This window comes from Lathyrus oleraceus, chromosome 1 (assembly GCF_024323335.1).
Source record: "Lathyrus oleraceus cultivar Zhongwan6 chromosome 1, CAAS_Psat_ZW6_1.0, whole genome shotgun sequence".
Lineage (NCBI taxonomy): Eukaryota > Viridiplantae > Streptophyta > Magnoliopsida > Fabales > Fabaceae > Lathyrus > Lathyrus oleraceus.
In genome coordinates this window covers 102,142,750-102,163,056 of record NC_066579.1, presented here as the reverse complement: position 1 = coordinate 102,163,056, position 20,307 = coordinate 102,142,750, and the positions used below count along the sequence as shown (strand labels likewise).

Here is a 20,307-nt window from a genome sequence, read left to right as displayed (position 1 = left end):
ATTTTCACTCGCTTGCAGGTTGTGATGTGAAGCCTTTTGACGAAAGATCCCCGTGGAGTCTAATCAGGGACGAATGATTGAAGAATGGTGAAAAGACGGCGAAAGACGTGCGACGATCCTTGAGAATTAATCAAGAAGACTCTTCAAAGTCTGAGATTGAAAAGTTTGTACCAATCTAAGGAGTTCGCTCTCCGTAGAGTACGGAGTAGTCGGGAATACAAGGTGATGAATTAGAAAAGTCCAGACGAGTTTGGGAGTTCTCAAAATTGGAAAGCTGACACTGGAATTGGATGTTGAATGCCATGGTTCGACGAGTCGACCGGTGTTCAGTGCCAGAATTTCCTGGTTTCCCCAAGCAGAGTTAGGATTGTTACCCCCTCAGCAGATTCAAGGTCTGTGTTTTCCGTAGCAGGGTCGGGATGGTTATCTCCCCAGCATGGTTGAAGATCGGTGTTTCCTCAGCAGCCAGGCCTGAAGGTTGCTATTTCCCAGCATAGGTGTTTGTGGGTAGCTATTTCCCCTGGCATGGCGGATCTTGTTAATTCCCCAGCAAGTCGGAGATCGTTGTTTTCCCCACAGAGTGCGTTGGTGGTTTGTTCCCCAGCGAAGTCCCCAAGTGGGTTGGGTTCAGTGGAGGTTATCCCTGGTAAGGGCGGCCTATTTCCCAGCAGCAGTGTTATTCCCCAGCAGGGTGGAGATTGGAGTGCTATCGGGTTCCTCAGCAGAGTGCCTCGAGCTCCCCAGGAGAGTCCCTTGAGGGGGATACTTTTTATGCATGCATCATTTAAGAGATCATAGCATATTGCATAATAAATTGCGTAGCATTTCCATAATTATGGAGCATTGCGCTAAAAAAAACCATGCATCATCATTGCAAGTATAAGCTGGTCTCAAGCCGTGGTTACCGTTTGAGATTTGGTTTCGCCAATGGGTGAAGATGTTACTCAAGCCGTGGTTACCATTTGAGGAGTGGTTTTGCTAGTTGGAAAATCAACAGCATTGCAAGTATCAGTTACTCGAGCCGTGGTTACCGCTTGAGATTTGGTTTCGCCGGATGGTGAAGATGTTACTCTGAGGAGTTTGGCATCATGATTTTAATCCACAATATTCCCCAGTAGTGCGATATTGGAGGAAGGGTTTCTATCGTACGGAGATGGGAATGATGATCAAGGAAGTTTCGGGGTCCAAAAAGTAAAATAAAGAGAAAGAGATAATCCCCAGCTAAACGCAAAGTGTTCGTTGGCTAGGGTTGAATAGAGAATAGTCGGTTCGTGGCTTGTTATCCCCAGCATGGGTCGTTGGCACGCGTGTCGTCTCATGTATCACTGTTCCTTTCTGCCGATGCTGACAGGTATGACGAGTTTTCCGGTATTTAGACCGAGGTGGCATTCAGGCCAATCTCCCGGTATTCAGGCCGAGGTGGGTATTCAGACCAAATTTTCCGATTTTCAGATTGAAGAAGTTTCCGACGATCAGGTCGACGTACTTGTGGCATCCATGCCAGTTTCCGATATTCAGATCGAAGAAGTTTCTGATGATCAGGTCGACGTACTTGTGGCATCCAGGCCCATTTCCCGGTATCCAGACCGAAGTGGCATTCAGACCAATCTCCCGGTGTTCAGACCGAACCGGTATCCAGACCGAAGTGGCATTCAGGCCCATTTCCCGGTATCTAGACCGAAGTGGCATTCAGGCCAATTTCCCGGTGTTCAGACCGAAGTGGTATTCCGACCGAAGTGGCGTTCAGGCCAGTTTTTGGGCATTCAGGCCAATCCCCCGGTGTTCAGACCGATATCAATACTTTCATACTATGATGTTCAGTGGTCAGACTGATGAGCGGCGTCCAGGCCATGGTTATTCTTGTGTTACCATTTATTTTGGTATCCAGGTCAACATTCTGTTTCGGTATTCAGGCCGACTTTCTCCGTACCAGACGGATTTTTCTTTTGAGATTGCTTCTTCGCCGATTCCGACAGGAATGGTTAATTATTTTCCCATCAGAGTGCAAATTGTTCGTCTGTTCTTGGTATTCAATCACTCTTCACCCTGATCATCTGAAAGTCGAGGCTGTTCATATCGACAGGTTCATAGTGGATTGAATAGGGGCAGCTGTAACACCTCAAAATTTGCCCTCCTCTCTTGGGACTAGCTTAGCATATTGCATTTCATTTTTAGGACATTAGTCATTACATCTTTGCATATCATGTGCAATGAACAAGTCATTCTCCTAGGTCTTTCTCAGAAGATAAAGAGGTTAAAAGATTCAAACTTGGGGGTCTCATGGATTGATCACTAATCATCTGAGGATTGTGCTTCAATTAGGGTTTATTGGTTCCTCAAGGAGGTTGATCTTTATCTTGGTTGAAATGGTACATCGCCATCATCATGGTTTTATCATCACCAAGAGGTTTCATTGTGCCTGATCAGATTCCTTGGGATTAGGGTTTTGACCTCTGGTCAACCCTAATCAATTGTATTGTGCCAATCAGGGTTTTTCAAGGAGATGAGGTCTTCATTGAGATGGAGATCATCATATGGTTTTATTGAGCTTGTATAAGCTAGGGTTTCATTTTGGAGCCATTTCAGCAAGAGATTGAGGCTCAAATTCATCTGTGCATGACCAAGTCATCTATCAACTACAAAAGTCAACTGCATGGTCAACTGTTGGATTTGGAGGTGGGAAGTGGTTAGAAATACTTCATTCATGTTCAAAAAAGTCTCATTTGACATTTCAAACATCAACTTTGAAGAAAATAAAGTCAGGACAAAACTTTCCAAAAATAGAAAGTGACCTCTAATTTGAAATTGCCAAACATGGAAAGGTTTTCAACTCAAGATTACATCATCAAGAAAGCTTCAAATGAAATTTTGTTGAACATGAAAGTTGTAGATCTTTCTATCCCATTTCCAAAAAGTCCAAGATCATCAATTTCTCATGTGTGGTTAAGGAGATGTGATCAAAACTTGGTCAAGTGAACATGGAATTTCAAATGTGCATAACTTTCAAACCATAAGTCCAAATCAAGTGGCTCTTTTTGCATTGTTCTTGTTTTAACATATACTATCCAAAATATACATTACATGGCATGCATTCCATTCACATAAATATTTGAAAATTCAATTGATTTTTGGAGGGAAATTTCCAAGTTTGAAATTGGTCAATTATTTGAACATGGCATTACTTCCATTGGCTCCAAAATGGTATTTTGAGTGCATTTCAATCCAAAATTCGTACTGTTCACATGCCATGTCCATGCATAGGGTGCAAAGTTCAATTTTGACAAAACACCTCAAATTTCCCTAATTTTCATTAGCACATTGGTTAATCTTAATTAAGCATGATTAAGAGGGAGTATATAACACAAATCTCTAACTGTTTTTCACATTTTCCAAGTTTGGATCTAGAATCACAAAAAGTCTCTCAAAATTCTCTCTCATTTTTTCTTCAATTTTCTTCAAATCAAACCACAATTGATTGCCTAATTCATCATCTGGAATCATCATGGAGCAAGATTGAAGGTAGATTCAAGAGATTTCGTGCAGTTTGAAGCATATCCAAAGCTTGAGTTCATCAATGGTGGAATCCAAATTCGGTTGAATCAAGGACAATTGGACCTCAAGCCTTCATCCAAACACTTGTACAAGCTTGCTAGAGGAAGATTGAAGCATTGCACGGCCTGGAAAACACGAAATTGCAAAGCTGCACTTCAAGAGGTCACTTTTTCGACCTCTTTAATTCATGAAATTGTTATGCTATACTTGTAGATCTTGCAATGCTTGTGATTCTGAGCTTTGAATCACTAAATTCCATGCATTATTGAACAAGTTATGGTGATTTAAAGTTTCATGTGCAATTTTTGTTTTGCTCGATCCACATGATTTAGGATGTTATATGCTTAGTTATTGGTTGATTTGTGCTCTCCATTGAGAGATCTATCCATACATGTACTTAATTTTGAAAACTGGAACAAAAGTTCATCATGATTGTTGGAGATCATTGTTCATGGCGCGTGTGTTCTAGAGAAGATGATGCAGAAGCTAAGGCCACATTTTTCTGGATTCCAAAGCGTTGCCTTTGTGGAGCGCCAGGGCTCGCTTCTGATTGGCTGCATGGGAATCCCATGCAGCGCGCCAATTCCACGTTTGAAACCCTACCGGGTTCGATTCCGCGCGGTGTATTTTTTTAAAATGCCTATGTTGTTTTATCCTTCCCTCCATCACATGTTCATGTATGCTTCACTTATTTTTTTTATTTTTTTTCAAACTTTACAAAATCACAACAAATAGAAAAATCAATCAAATTCCTTCCAATTTTTTGCATTATGTCACATTTTTTGTCTAGTTGTTTTTTAATATTATTTTGCAAATTGTGCATGGCTGGTTTTTGTTTTGCCCTAGGATTTGTGTATACATGTCCATTCTTGACATTGCCTTGATATATCATTTGTGAAATGCTCAATTTTAATCCAATGCTTATGAAATTTTTCATGTTGAAACTAGACATCTTGCTGAACATTTTGGTGTTGAGTTTGCATTTTTATCAATTGCCATTGCTGAGTTATGATTTTTCTAAGTTAGGTGTGACAATTTGTGTCACACCTTTGCTTGTCCATCTTGATTGATCAATTTGCCTTCCCAAATGAATTCCAATTGTTCTGATGTTTTGTATGATGCTTGATATGAATGTTATGAATACTCATGATTTTTTGTGGAATTTTTGGAATCATTTCTGATTTGATTGAGATTTTTCATTCTGGATGGTCATTTTTGAGCTTTTGAAGTGTCTTGAACTTCAATATTTTGTGAAATTCTTGTGCTTTATCCTATGAATGTGAAATTTTGCACACTAATTCTAGACATGTTGAATGTGGTTTTGGCTTTGGTTTGGGGTTTTTACCTTTTACAGTTTTTGTTTTAGGCTTGTGCTAAGTTGGTGTAACATTTGGTGTCATATTTGAGCTTGTTTTGATTGCCTTGCCTTATACAATTTGATTACCTTGCCTAATGTTGTCCAAATTCTCTAATTATTTGTGTGATAATCATGTTGTATGTTCTGTTTACCCATGAATTTTGCCAAAATTAATTGAATCATTTTTGAATTATTGTGCATTTGTTCATTTTGTTGTCACAATGTGGTTCCAATGTGCATACCTTGCCATGTTTGGTTCATGAAATGAATTTGGTGAATGATGTTAATATGGGATATTTTGGATGATGTTCTTAATTGATTGAAGTTGGTTCATGTTGAATTTCATGTTCTGTTTTGAATTTTTTCTCCCTCTTTGACCCTAGGCCTTGACCTAGTGGTTTGTCTCATCTTTGAGCTTTGATTTCAGGTTGAACATCCAGGTTATATGGTTCATGATGCTACCTCACTTGAGTATTTGATGCTTGCTTTTGGCTATTAACCTTGTGTGTTTTGTAGGGTTGTTAACTCATTTGAGTTTGACTTGTTGGCTTATGCCTTTGCTCATTGGGTTTGATTGTTGATATTGATGTTGTCTGTTTGTCTGTACAGTTGAACTGATTTGTGTGATGTTTCTACAGGTACATAAGTTGCTTAAGTTCATTTTGAACTTGCTTTTGCTTGGTTGCTTAACCACATAGGTATAACTCTCTGAATTCATGTAGTCTGGAAGACCTGTCCTGTTACTTGGGCAGGCACCTGTCTGAAGCCCTCCTTAAGAGGCAATGCTTGTGTTTGTTTATCTTTGTGCCAAGCAGGAAAAGTCCTTTGATAAGGCAATTGGCAGATAAAAGAGATGTGCAATCCATCTCCTGCTATTCAGTGTGTCATCCACTTTGCTCACACACCTTATGTTGATGCATTGTGGATATTAACCCAAGATCTTTGTTGAGTCAGTCACATGTGGAGAAGAGTTCCTACTTTCTGAACTCCCACACTTTCATTTGTCTGAAGCTCTCCCAGGCCAGGGATAAGAGCTGTGAGGTCTTACCCTCACTTCCCATCTCATCTGCTTCACCCTAACTCTCAATGTTAGGGTTAAGAGCTAACTACACCCGATTCCAGTTGGCTTGTGTTTCACAGCCTAACCTTGTGTGAGCCCACTTTGTTTGTATATAGTGTGTGCTTTTTGTGTGTATGTTTGCTTTGCCTGTGTTGTTTAGGATAGCTTGCTGCCTGTGCAAGTTAGATAGAAACCTCAACCTAGGACCATGGTGGATTACATGATAACTATTAGGCTCGAGTCAGTCTCCCTTCTAGTTTGTCATTTCCCAGTCTCTGGTTAGGAGAAAGTTTCTCCCCTGTTAAGGGGAACTACGTTGCCCTGATCCTCATACCAGATGAGGTACGTAGGCAGGAGATCGTACGAGATCTCTCCGGGCACCCTTTTTCTTTTTGTGTGTGTTTGTTTGACAACTAGCAGGCTCGAGTACCAGACTCCCTGTTAGCTTGTTTGTTCAACTTCTTTGTTGCTTTTGACGACTCAGCGTCCGGTTAACCTCTTGTTTGTGTAGAGTCTGACGTAAGTCCAGCGATTGGCAGTCGGTTTCCTGTGTGGCGTTTTTTGGTTCGGAGTCTGATGTAAGTCCAGCAATTGGCATTCGGTTTCCATGTTTGCCTGTTTGTGTGTTTGTTTTGACGTCTCAGCGTCTGTGCGTGTGTTTTGTTTCGGCGTGCGTGAGCCGAACTACGGTAGCTCTGATTCTCATTCCAGATGATATACGTAGGCATAGGATGCGATATCCTAGCGAGCCCGTTCCCCTCTTCTTCCACCTGTGTTATTCCAGTGTGTGTGTGCATTCTTTTGAGCAGTGTTTAGCAACCTTTCTTCTATTCTTTCTGAGCGTGGATCCCGTCGAGTACGACGGATGCGTAGGGGTGCTAATACCTTCCCTTCGCATAACCGACTCCCGATCCCATCTCTCTTTGGTCGCGAGACCATGTCTTTTCCAGGTTTACTTCGAGCGTTTCCTTTCCCTCTTTGGGATAAATAACGTGTAACACCCCGATAATAATAAAATAATTATTTAAAATTGAGTTAATAATTTATTTATTAATTTAATTAAATAATTGGGAATTTTATTATTATTATTTTTGGATTATTATTATTGTTGGGATAATATTATTGGGTTTTATTATTGGAGTATATAAGTTGGAATAATAAAAAGTCCTAATTTTTGGAAAAGGGTTTTCACGTGAAAAAGGAAAAGAGAAGCGGCTGAAAGAGAAAAGGCAAAGAGGCAGAGCAAGAGAAGAGGAAAAGCTTGAAGCTAACGGAATTGTCGGATTGACTCAGGTAAGGGGGGTTTATCATCGATTAACGGGTATTATGGGATGATATGTACTGGGTAGTAATAAACTATTGTTTTACCTCTGATTAGATTGATGTATGCTGAAAATGGTGAAATATTGGATGAACGAAATTGGGATTTTTAATCGAAGGAATTCGTGGAAATTATATGTAGTGATGTTAGGATTTGTGAAATCGAATAGGGGATGATTTGGGTTAGATGATATGAGTAATATTGTGTAAAATTTGGATTGTGGAAGGGTGCATTGGATAGATCTCGTAGCAGAGAAAGCCATTGCAGATCTGAGAGTTCTGGTTTCTGGTCATACGCGTATGGCACTAGGCAATACGCGTATGAGATGGCTGGTACGCGTATGGCACTAGGCAATACGCGTATGGATGAGGAAGATGATGTTTTGAACGTGTTTTGGTCTCTGTTGGTACGCGTATGGGAATGTGATACGCGTAGCATACGCGTATGGGCGTAGGCATTACGCGTATGGATTTGGTCAGGCGTGGGCAATACGCGTATGGGCATAGGCAATACGCGTATGGGCAGAATTGTGATTTTTCTGTGCTGTTGTTATGCAGTTTTTGGTTGTTTAGGCTGAGTGATGTACTTAGCTGATGTATGATGTAGCAGGGATCATTTCCCGTTGTTTTGAGTAGTATAGGTATTAGTAGAGTGTGCTAATACTGTATTTGATTATGTGGCATGATGTGATATGCTTTCGTGATAAAATGTATTAATGATGTGTGATGATATGCATGATGCTGTGAATGTATCAGTTATGTATGCATTTGTGAATAGACTGTTTTATGGCTTAGAGTGTGAGCTTATGTCTATTCTTGAATTGTTGTTGTGTTGTTGCATTGCTAGGTGATTAGCATGCATATTCTAGCCTTTGGGGCTGTAGCTAATTCCCATGGTGAGGAATTAGTGAGTGAACCATGGTGGGTTTGTTGTTGATGTTTGCATGCTAGATGATTAGTGTGCATAGTCTAGCCTTCGGGGCTGTAGCTAATTCCCATGGTGAGGAATTGGTGAGTGAGTCATTAGATCTCAAATGAGTGGGACTAGTGAGCTTAGTAGCCGTATCTGGATTTGATCGGTGAGCTTGAACTATATGTTCGAGAATAGTCGGTACCGCATGTGTGGAGTCTCATTTCATAATGAATGTATGGCATATAATATGAATGGATGTATTCCAGTATTATATGTGTGTTATGTGTTGTGTTGTTGATGTTGAGTATGGTTGAGATTATACATAGGCTATATGTTACTGTTGAATATGATGTTTGAACGGATATTGCCGTTGCTGAGTGCGTAGTCTGATTAGGGTGAATTGATGTGTTATTTACTTAGCATTACATGTTGTTCTATAATGCTTATTATATTGATTGAGGAACTCACCCTTACATCTATTTTTCAGGTAACGAGCAGTGAGTTGAGTAGAAGCTAGTGCTATGGAGTCTAGTGTCGTCCTTAGTGGGTCATGCTCTGGTAGATGTAACATCGGGAGGGAATGTTTGACGATGTTTTAATTTAGTTGTTGATTCAACTTTACATGTAATGTAGTACATGATTTGAACGTTGATGTCTTGTACCCGCTGCGAATTATGCAAAAGAGTCTTATTTTGGTTTAATAAATGAGCATGACAGGATATTTTGATAATTGTTGTGAAATGATTGTGTGACACCCTTCGGGGCATAATTACTCTGATTAATATGTTATTATTTTAATTAAATGTTTTGGGGTATTTAGAAGGGTGTTACATTAGTGGTATCAGAGCATAGTCGGTCGAGTCGAGTCGTAGTTATTCTGTTTCCCCTGTACGGTATAGGTGTTGTGTAACCCTATCAGTACTCATTGTTTTAGTTGTTTGGGTTCAGAATAGAGATGGCTGGAAGAGGTAGAGATGATGCTGCAATTGCTGAGGCTCTGGGTATGCTAGCTGGAGTACTTGGAGGGAATCCAAATGTTGTGGGAATGGGAGCTGCTCGTCAACTGAGTGAATTCCAGAAGAATAATCCTCCAATGTTCAAGGGAGCATACGATCCAGATGGTGCTCAGAAGTGGTTGAAGGAGATCGAGAGAATCTTCAGAGTGACTGAGTGTGCCGATAACCAGAAGGTCAGGTTCGGTACGCATATGCTGTCAGAGGAAGCTGATGATTGGTGGGTTGTTACCCGCACTGAGTTGGAATCTGCTGGAAATGCTGAGATCACTTGGGCTGTGTTCAGAGAGAGATTTCTGAGGAAGTACTTTCCAGAGGATGTCAGAGGGAAGAAAGAAATAGAATTCTTGGAATTGAAGCAGGGTAACCGGTCTGTTACTGAGTATGCTGCTAACTTCACAGAACTGTCAAAGTATTATACTCCCTATAGTGAGGCTACTAGAGAATTTTCCAAATGTGTGAAGTTTGAGAACGGGTTGCGTCCCGAGATCAAGCAGGCGATTGGATATCAGCGGATCAGGGTGTTTTCTGATTTGGTTGACTGTTGCAGGATTTTCGAACAGGATTCCAAGGCTAGAGCAGAGAGCTATCAGCAAAGGGTTGATAGGAAAGGTAAGAATCAGATTGATCGTGGGAAACCGTATGCAGCTGGCAAAGGTTTCCAGAGGCAGAGTGGGATGAAGAGGCCTAGTGGGGGAGACTCTAGTGCTCCTGTTAAGTGTTACAGATGTGGTCGGGCTGGACATCGTTTTTTGGTAGGGATTTTAGGATAGACCTTGTGTGTCTTCCACTAGTGCAGATTGATGTTATTCTGGGTATGAACTGGTTAGTGTTTAACCGAGTCTATATCAACTGTTTTGATAAGACTGTGATCTTTCCTGAGGTTGAGGAAGAAAAGAGTTTGTTTCTATCAGCAAGGCAAGTGAATGAGGAAGTAGCGGATGGGGCAGAGTTGTTTATGCTGTTAGCGACTTTGGAAGCTAAAGATAAACTGGTGATTTGTGATATGGCTGTGGTGTGTGATTTTCCTGATGTGTTTCCGGAAGAGGTGAATGAATTGCCGCCAGAGCGTGAAGTTGAGTTCTCGATTGATTTGGTACCTGGTACTAGGCCAATATCGATGGTTCCGTACCGTATGTCTGCTGTTGAGCTAACTGAATTGAAGAGTCAGTTGGAAGATTTGTTGGATAAGAAATTTATTCGTCCGAGTGTGTCGCCGTGGGGTGCACCAGTGTTATTGGTTAAGAAGAAAGAAGGTACTATGAGGTTGTGTGTGGACTACAGGCAACTGAATAAAGTGACGATCAAGAATCGGTATCCTTTGCCGAGGATTGATGATTTGATGGATCAGTTGGTTGGTGCGAGTGTGTTTAGCAAGATAGATTTGAGATCTGGGTATCACCAGATACGTGTGAAAACTGAGGATATCCAGAAGACTGCTTTCAGAACAAGGTGTGGACATTATGAGTATTCTGTAATGCCTTTTGGTGTGACTAATGCGCCTGGAGTATTTATGGAGTATATGAATAGGATTTTTCATCCGTACCTAGACAAGTTTGTGGTAGTGTTTATTGATGACATTTTAGTGTATTCGAAATCTGAAGAAGAGCATGCTGAGCATTTGAGAGTGGTTTTGGGAGTTCTACGAGAAAAGAAGTTATTTGCTAAACTGTCTAAGTGTGAATTTTGGTTAGAAGAAGTTAGTTTTCTTGGTCATGTGATTTCAAGAGGTGGTGTTGCTGTTGATCCTTCTAAGATAGAAGCGGTGTCTAAGTGGGAAGCTCCGAAGTCAGTTTTTGAGATAAGAAGTTTTCTTGGACTTGCAGGTTATTATAGGAAGTTCATTGAGGGATTTTCTAAGTTGGCGTTACCGTTGACGATGTTGACTAGAAAGGGGCAAGCGTTTGTTTGGGACTCAAGATGTGAAGAAGGTTTCCAAGAGTTAAAGAGAAGGTTAACTACTGCTCCTATTCTGATATTACCGAGTTCGTCGGAATCATTTGAGGTTTACTGTGATGCTTCATTGTTGGGCTTGGGTGGTGTGTTGATGCAGAATAAGCAGGTTATAGCTTATGCTTCGAGACAGCTAAGAGTTCATGAGAGGAACTATCCGACACACGATTTAGAGTTGGCAGCCGTGGTATTTGTTCTGAAGTTATGGAGACATTACTTGTACGGGTCAAGATTTGAGGTTTTCAGTGACCATAAAAGTTTAAAGTATTTGTTTGATCAGAAAGAGCTGAATATGAGACAGAGGAGATGGTTAGAGTTTCTGAAGGATTATGACTTTGGTTTGAATTACCATCCGGGTAAAGCAAACGTGGTGGCTGATGCATTGAGTCGGAAATCATTGCATATGTCTATGTTAATGGTTAAGGAATTGGATCTAATTGAGCAGTTTAGAGACTTGAGTTTGGTGTGTGAGAGTACTCACAATAGTGTTAAATTGGGAATGTTGAAGTTAACGAGTAATATTTTGGATGAGATCAGAGAGGGTCAGAAATCCGATGTGTTTTTGGTTGATAAGTTGACTTTAGTGAATCAAGGTCAAGGTGGTGAATTCAGAGTTGATGAGAATGGCGTTTTGAAATTTGGTAATCGGGTGTGTATTCCGGATGTTACCGAACTTAAGAAGAGTATTCTAGAAGAAGGACATCGTAGTGGCCTGAGTATTCATCCTGGAGCTACGAAGATGTATCATGATTTGAAGAAGTTATTTTGATGGCCGGGAATGAAAAGAGAAATTGCGAGTTTTGTTTATTCCTGTTTGACTTGTCAGAAGTCGAAGATTGAGCATCAGAAGCCGTCTGGGCTAATGCAACCGTTGGCTATTCTAGAGTGGAAGTGGGATAGTATCAGTATGGATTTTGTTTCTGGTTTGCCGAGGACAAATAAGAATTTTGAAGCTATTTGGGTGATTGTGGATAGATTGACGAAGTCGGCTCATTTCATTCCGATCAGAATGGATTATCCGTTAGAGAGATTAGCCGAGTTGTATATTGAGAAGATTGTAAGCTTGCATGGTATTCCGTCCAGTATTGTTTCGGACAGAGATCCTAGATTTACATCGAAGTTCTGGGAAGGTTTGCAGAGGGCTTTGGGAACTAAGCTGAGATTGAGTTCTGCATATCATCCGCAGACTGATGGTCAGACTGAGAGGACGATTCAGTCATTAGAGGATCTTCTGAGAGCTTGTGTTTTGGAAAAGGGAGGTGCTTGGGATTGTTATTTGCCTTTGATTGAGTTTACCTACAACAATAGTTTTCATTCGAGTATTGGTATGGCACCGTTTGAAGCTTTGTATGGTAAGAGATGTCGGACGCCTTTATGTTGGTATGAGTCCGGTGAGAGTGCTGTGGTTGGACCGGAGATTGTTCAACAAACTACGGAAAAGATTAAGATGATTCAGGAGAAGATGAGAATTGCTCAGAGTCGTCAGAAGAGTTATCATGACAAGAGGAGGAAGTCACTTGAGTTCCAAGAGGGAGATCATGTGTTTCTTCGTGTTACTCCGATAACTGGTGTTGGTCGAGCTTTGAAGTCGAAGAAGTTGACACCTCGATTTATTGGTCCTTATCAGATTTTGGAGAGGATAGGAGAGGTAGCCTATCGTATCGCTTTACCGCCATCGCTTGTGAATTTGCATGAGGTTTTTCATGTGTCTCAGTTGAGGAGGTACATTCATGATCCGTCGCATGTAGTCCAAGTAGATGATGTACAGGTGAGAGATAACCTGACTGTTGAGACATCACCTATGAGGATCGAGGATCGAGAGTCGAAGCAGTTGCGGGGTAAAGAGATTGCCTTGGTGAAGGTAGCTTGGGGAGGACCAGCAGGTGGCAATGTGACTTGGGAACTGGAGAGTAAGATGAAGGAGTCTTACCCAGAGTTGTTCGCTTGAGGTATGTTTTCGAGGACGAAAACTCTTTTAGTAGGGGAGAGTTGTAACACCCCGATAATAATAAAATAATTATTTAAAATTGAGTTAATAATTTATTTATTAATTTAATTAAATAATTGGGAATTTTATTATTATTATTTTTGGATTATTATTATTGTTGGGATAATATTATTGGGTTTTATTATTGGAGTATATAAGTTGGAATAATAAAAAGTCCTAATTTTTGGAAAAGGGTTTTCACGTGAAAAAGGAAAAGAGAAGCGGCTGAAAGAGAAAAGGCAAAGAGGCAGAGCAAGAGAAGAGGAAAAGCTTGAAGCTAACGGAATTGCCGGATTGACTCAGGTAAGGGGGGTTTATCATCGATTAACGGGTATTATGGGATGATATGTACTGGGTAGTAATAAACTATTGTTTTACCTCTGATTAGATTGATGTATGCTGAAAATGGTGAAATATTGGATGAACGAAATTGGGATTTTTAATCGAAGGAATTCGTGGAAATTATATGTAGTGATGTTAGGATTTGTGAAATCGAATAGGGGATGATTTGGGTTAGATGATATGAGTAATATTGTGTAAAATTTGGACTGTGGAAGGGTGCATTGGATAGATCTCGTAGCAGAGAAAGCCATTGCAGATCTGAGAGTTCTGGTTTCTGGTCATACGCGTATGGCACTAGGCAATACGCGTATGAGATGGCTGGTACGCGTATGGCACTAGGCAATACGCATATGGATGAGGAAGATGATGTTTTGAACGTGTTTTGGTCTCTGTTGGTACGCGTATGGGAATGTGATACGCGTAGCATACGCGTATGGGCGTAGGCATTACGCGTATGGATTTGGTCAGGCGTTGGCAATACGCGTATGGGCATAGGCAATACGCGTATGGGCAGAATTGTGATTTTTCTGTGCTGTTGTTATGCAGTTTTTGGTTGTTTAGGCTGAGTGATGTACTTAGCTGATGTATGATGTAGCAGGGATCATTTCCCGTTGTTTTGAGTAGTATAGGTATTAGTAGAGTGTGCTAATACTGTATTTGATTATGTGGCATGATGTGATATGCTTTCGTGATAAAATGTATTAATGATGTGTGATGATATGCATGATGCTGTGAATGTATCAGTTATGTATGCATTTGTGAATAGACTGTTTTATGGCTTAGAGTGTGAGCTTATGTCTATTCTTGAATTGTTGTTGTGTTGTTGCATTGCTAGGTGATTAGCATGCATATTCTAGCCTTTGGGGCTGTAGCTAATTCCCATGGTGAGGAATTAGTGAGTGAACCATGGTGGGTTTGTTGTTGATGTTTGCATGCTAGATGATTAGTGTGCATAGTCTAGCCTTCGGGGCTGTAGCTAATTCCCATGGTGAGGAATTGGTGAGTGAGTCATTAGATCTCAAATGAGTGGGACTAGTGAGCTTAGTAGCCGTATCTGGATTTGATCGGTGAGCTTGAACTATATGTTCGAGAATAGTCGGTACCGCATGTGTGGAGTCTCATTTCATAATGAATGTATGGCATATAATATGAATGGATGTATTCCAGTATTATATGTGTGTTATGTGTTGTGTTGTTGATGTTGAGTATGGTTGAGATTATACATAGGCTATATGTTACTGTTGAATATGATGTTTGAACGGATATTGCCGTTGCTGAGTGCGTAGTCTGATTAGGGTGAATTGATGTGTTATTTACTTAGCATTACATGTTGTTCTATAATGCTTATTATATTGATTGAGGAACTCACCCTTACATCTATTTTTCAGGTAACGAGCAGTGAGTTGAGTAGAAGCTAGTGCTATGGAGTCTAGTGTCGTCCTTAGTGGGTCATGCTCTGGTAGATGTAACATCGGGAGGGAATGTTTGACGATGTTTTAATTTAGTTGTTGATTCAACTTTACATGTAATGTAGTACATGATTTGAACGTTGATGTCTTGTACCCGCTGCGAATTATGCAAAAGAGTCTTATTTTGGTTTAATAAATGAGCATGACAGGATATTTTGATAATTGTTGTGAAATGATTGTGTGACACCCTTCGGGGCATAATTACTCTGATTGATATGTTATTATTTTAATTAAATGTTTTGGGGTATTTAGAAGGGTATTTAGGGGTGCTAATACCTTCCCTTCGCATAACCGACTCCCGATCCCATCTCTCTTTGGTCGCGAGACCATGTCTTTTCCAGGTTTACTTCGAGCGTTTCCTTTCCCTCTTTGGGATAAATAACGCACGGTGGCGGCTCTGTTTGTTTTGCTTTTTGCCCGCCGGTTGTTTTTCGCGGATGCGACAAGATGTCATGACACCTGTGAACGTGTGCATATTAGTACAGGGTTTAATGACTGTCTTGCAGTATTAGTTACAATGTTGGATCAGATGTCATGACTTGGAGTAGAACATCTGAATTCTGACTATGCCAGAATTTCATGCTTGTTCAATGGTAATGACCCAAAATGACTTATAATGTTTCATCTTGGCACATGCCCTTGCAAGTTGAATTTGAAGTTTCTCAAAGAATAAAAGTTAGAGAATACATCTTGAATTTGATCATAAAACTTGGATGGTCTGCATCTCATAAAAATTAAGCAAGTTATTGGAAGTTACCTCCTAACTAGGGCACATACAAAATGACATATAATCTTTCACCATAAAAAAATACTTTCCAAGAAAAACTAGCTCTTGACCTAAACATTAAAGTTATTTGGAATGTAATAAGGAGTAACTTTAGTCTTGGAATAATTTTCATATGACAAACATTGTAGGAGATAGGGTCTAGGGAACCCCAGTTTTGACTAGTTGACTTTCTCTGGTCAACCACTATGAACCAACTTCTAAACTTGAAGTTATCTTGATCTTTTGGACTCATGGAGGATCATATATACATAATATGATGTAATATGAAGTATCCCTTGAAATATTTGATCAATTGTTGAAGAAACCTGTTGAGGAAGTCACACAAAATACCTAGATGAATTTGGGCTTCCAAGGCCAACAAACTTCAAACTCTTGATGAATTCTTGATCAAAATGATAAATTAAGATCATGGGGATCCATATATGATGTCTAGAACCAATGTGAACTATATCTTAGTTAATCTCCTTTCATTGAGATCTCTTCAAGAACCCTAGAATTTCTATGTCAAATTAAAGAACGGTCACAAGGAATTAAAGCCCAAGAGGTTGGGGTTTTGATTCCTCTCATCTCACTCTACATATCGGTAACCAGGAAATGAAGAAAAGTGAAGATTTTGAAATTACCCCATCAGAGAAGATGAGCTGAAACGGAGTTCAAGTAAGTTCTTTGACTCTCTCTATCTATCTATCTATCTCTTTCTCTCTCTACTCTATTACTGCGAATCTCTCTTTCTCTTCTACTCCTCCTTCTCTTTCTTATGTTGAGATCTGAATCTGTGTCGTTAAGTGGAGTTGAGAGTGTGTAGAAATCAAAGTTTTGGATGCTTGGGAAGTGAAGTTTGAATTGAGGTTCTCATAGTTTATGAAGATGAATAGTGAATGTGTATTTGGTGAATGAGTTCATAAATGGATTTTAGAGAGGGTGAGGAGTGAAGATTGAATGTGAGTTTTTTGTGAAAAAAATGAGAGTTTGATGAATGAATGAGAGATTATTTATATAGGCAGTTAGGATTGAATGGATTAGGGATTTCTGTTGAAAAATCAGTTATGGTGTGTAACTGAATTTGTGAATTCGAGGTGGATTAGTTATTTTCTGTTATGGGGTTGTAACTGACTTATGAAGTTAGTTTGTTTAGCTGTAACTGATTGGTGAAATGTAACTGAAAAAATTGTTGGTTAATGTGATATGTTAATTCTGTTAGGGTATGATTCAATTTATGAATTTTTTATGTTGTCAAGTCGGTTAATTGTTTTTGTTGGATTTGCTACAATGATGTGCCATGTTGCTTTGGCTTGTTAGGATGGAACTGGTTTGCCATGTCTTGAATGGAAATAGTCTGTTATGCTGATTTTGGAACATCATATTTTGAACCACATTCGGAGTCTAATACCAGAGTAAGTATCAAGTGAGAAGTTTACTTCTTTCTTCTTCAATTCTATTTCAGAACCTAAGGTTTCACGCTCAGATTCTGATATGAGTAAGAGGTTGAATCAGAACTGAGTCTGACTTCAGAGTTCGTTTGCACAACGAAATATAAATGCATAAGTAAATAAATAGACACAATATATCCCGGTTCCTCTCAAACCGAGAGTAGTCCAATCCCTTTGCGGCACAAGAGTTTTTAACTATAATCATACTGATTACAATTGCTTAAGCCAACAGCTCAAGACTTCCTACTCAATTCCACGGAAAGAGACTTTTGCTCAAGCCCTCAAGCATGAGAGTTCAATGCCTAAACTACCCATTCAGGACTTCCTTGCCTTAAGCTCGTGTTAAGGACTTTGTTGCTCAGTCACCCAAACCGAGACTTCCTGCTCTTCCCGCAAATATAAGACTTCAATGCTCAAGCACCCAGCTCGAGACTTCCTTGTCTAAACACTTGTTCATGATATATATATATATATATATATATATATATATATATATATATATAATTTTTAGACCATCTCAATTTGTGTGCATCTATTTTTTATTTTCAGTTATATGGTATGATTTAAATTTGCATCTAAATACACGTAAGTACAACATAACATAAAAAATTATGTTCTCATACGTTACAAAGATATGTCTCTAGAATATTCATGGAGATTCATCTTCTATTCAATTCACGTGTATAATAATTTATGAGTGTGAAATATAATATATTTTAAATTATTACGCAAATGCAATATCGAAATATTTCAGCTTTCATTTAAAATTTAATATATCCGAAGTGTATATAAAATTTAGAGATATTTAAATAATTTCTAGTGATACCTAATAAACATATGCATTAAAAATTCCTCTAGAATGAAACATGCCATAATAATCAACTAGAAACATTAGGTCGCGTTCCATTTCAATATTATGGAATATGTTTCACAAATATACATATAAATGTACCTCAAATTTTGCTACTGATTGAGACTTCTAATTTTCCAAAAATGTCATAGTCATTTATTTTCTACAACTGTTTCTTCCCATCTTATAAACCACAACTTTCACAAAAGCAAATTAATTTTCATGGTTAGGCTTTTTAAGTGTTTTGCACCAAATTAATACCAGCAAGAAAGATATTAGAGAAAAAAAATATTTTTTGGTATGCGAGAATGATGATAAACCTCATGACGTCATGCATGATAGATGATATATGATTTTTTTAAATAAAATTATTTTTTAACTCATAATTTTTGGTATGTGAGAATGATGATAAAACTCACCCTCGTATACTATAAATTAGGGGTGGCAAAACGGGCTCGGTTCGCGGGACATGCCCGTTTTGCCCGCACTTTCGTGCGGGGCGGGCCAAGGATTTAGGCCCTCACCCTCAAATGTGTCCGTTTCGTCCCGCCCCGTTTTTTTCGCGGAATTTTGCGGGCACGTGTATTTAGATAAAATTTTTCATTTTTAGGTTTAAATAGTGCAGTACCCGCGGACTTTCCCTGTCCGTCCTCACTTTTTTGCGGGACGGGTCTAAGTTTTAGGCTCAAATCCTCAACTATGACTGCCCCGTCCCGCCCCGTTTTTTTGCGGGCTTTTGTTGGACGGGCATAAACGGGACGGGTATGCCCGTTTGCCACCCCTACTATAAATAACACAAACCAAGTCAAATTGTCATAAACAAAAAACAAAACCATAACACAAAGAAAAGAAAAAGAAACAAAACCAAAAATGCAAATAGAAAAAGAAAACGAAGAGAATGCAATTGACTCGTTCATGTGTCCAAGTTTCAGTACTTATACTTCTAATAACTTAAACGACGTCGCTCAACAAGTTATCAACGAAAATGACAATTCAATCTCTCAAAACTATGATTTCGAATTCGTTGCGTTTCAGAAAACATCTGATGAGGTTTTCTTCGATCACCGCCGCCGCAATACGACTCACAGAGTTTTCCCGATCTTCAACCGCGACGGCGATAAGAGAAATTCTGATGCGGCGGAGATTTCGATTCCGATACGGAAGTTAATCATCAGAGATGAGAAGCGGAATATTGATCCTCTGTCTCCGTTTTCCTCGGAGGTAGGAGACGATCTTGATGCGGTTCCGCCGGCATCGTATTGCTTGTGGACACCGAAGTCTCCGATGGCTTCTCCGATCAAATGCAAGAAAAGCAAGAGCGGTGAGAAAAACCTTCCGATAGTTACTGAAAAAAAGAATCCGGTAACGGAAAGGAATATTCCGGCACCGGTGCCGGCAATGGAAGCGTTTTATTTAAGAAAGAAAGCGATTAAGAGAAAATCGTATTTACCATATAAGCGAGAGTTAATTGGCTTTGGTGTTGGTTTTAATGCTAATATTGGAAGAGGTTTTCCTCTCCCTGTTTGATTAATTTTACTTCAGATTTTAACTATTTTTAAGTCTAAAAAGAGATTAGGACTAAAGGTTAATTTTTAAAGTATTACTGTAATTTCTTACCTAATTCACTTTTGGAATAGCAAAAAGTGAAAAAGAAAAGTAAACTATAATATTAGTTTTAAGACTTTATTATATAGTGATATACTATAATAATGTTGTAACTATTTGAATTATGATCAATGAAAAATGTGTGATGACATTTGTGGATTGTGATTGAAACCACTTTCTAGTCCAGGGTATTTTCTTTATCTTAAGCCAAAAATATATTAGTGAGTCTTAATTTAAGTTAAAAAATTTAATACACACGGTTTTTCCAATTTTTATTTTTAAGAGAAAAGGAATGATAAGTGATAACCGATAGAGGAGAGAAATTTATTTTACACCCAGCAATTATTTATTCCTTCAAATCAAACTATAAATTTTAAATTATTTATATGATTTATCACTTTATAATATTTTAATTGAATATATGTGTGATATTTTTTTATCTGACAATATATTATCATTAAATTCTATTTTAAATTTATTTATATTATATATTTTAAATTTATGTTTCATTGATCTGTATCAGATCCTCCGGAAAGTATGAGAGGTGGCCTACAGAGTTGTGTTACCATTGTCTCTTTTGAATCTTTCATGTCTCGCAACTTAGGAAGTACATTCATGTTCTATCTCATGTGATCCAGTTGGATGATGTGCAAGTTAGACAGAACTTGA

At 39.0% G+C, this 20,307-nt stretch overlaps 1 protein-coding gene across 1 annotated transcript; it reads left to right on the top strand.

The window, feature by feature from the left end:
- Positions 1-18,868: 18,868 nt before the first annotated feature.
- On the top strand, positions 18,869-19,754 carry LOC127119595 (uncharacterized). The gene has a single exon (XM_051049853.1). The coding sequence runs from the start codon at positions 18,904-18,906 to the stop codon at positions 19,558-19,560; it is 657 nt and encodes a 218-aa protein (XP_050905810.1). The 5' UTR covers positions 18,869-18,903; the 3' UTR covers positions 19,561-19,754.
- The last annotated feature ends 553 nt before the right edge of the window (positions 19,755-20,307 follow it).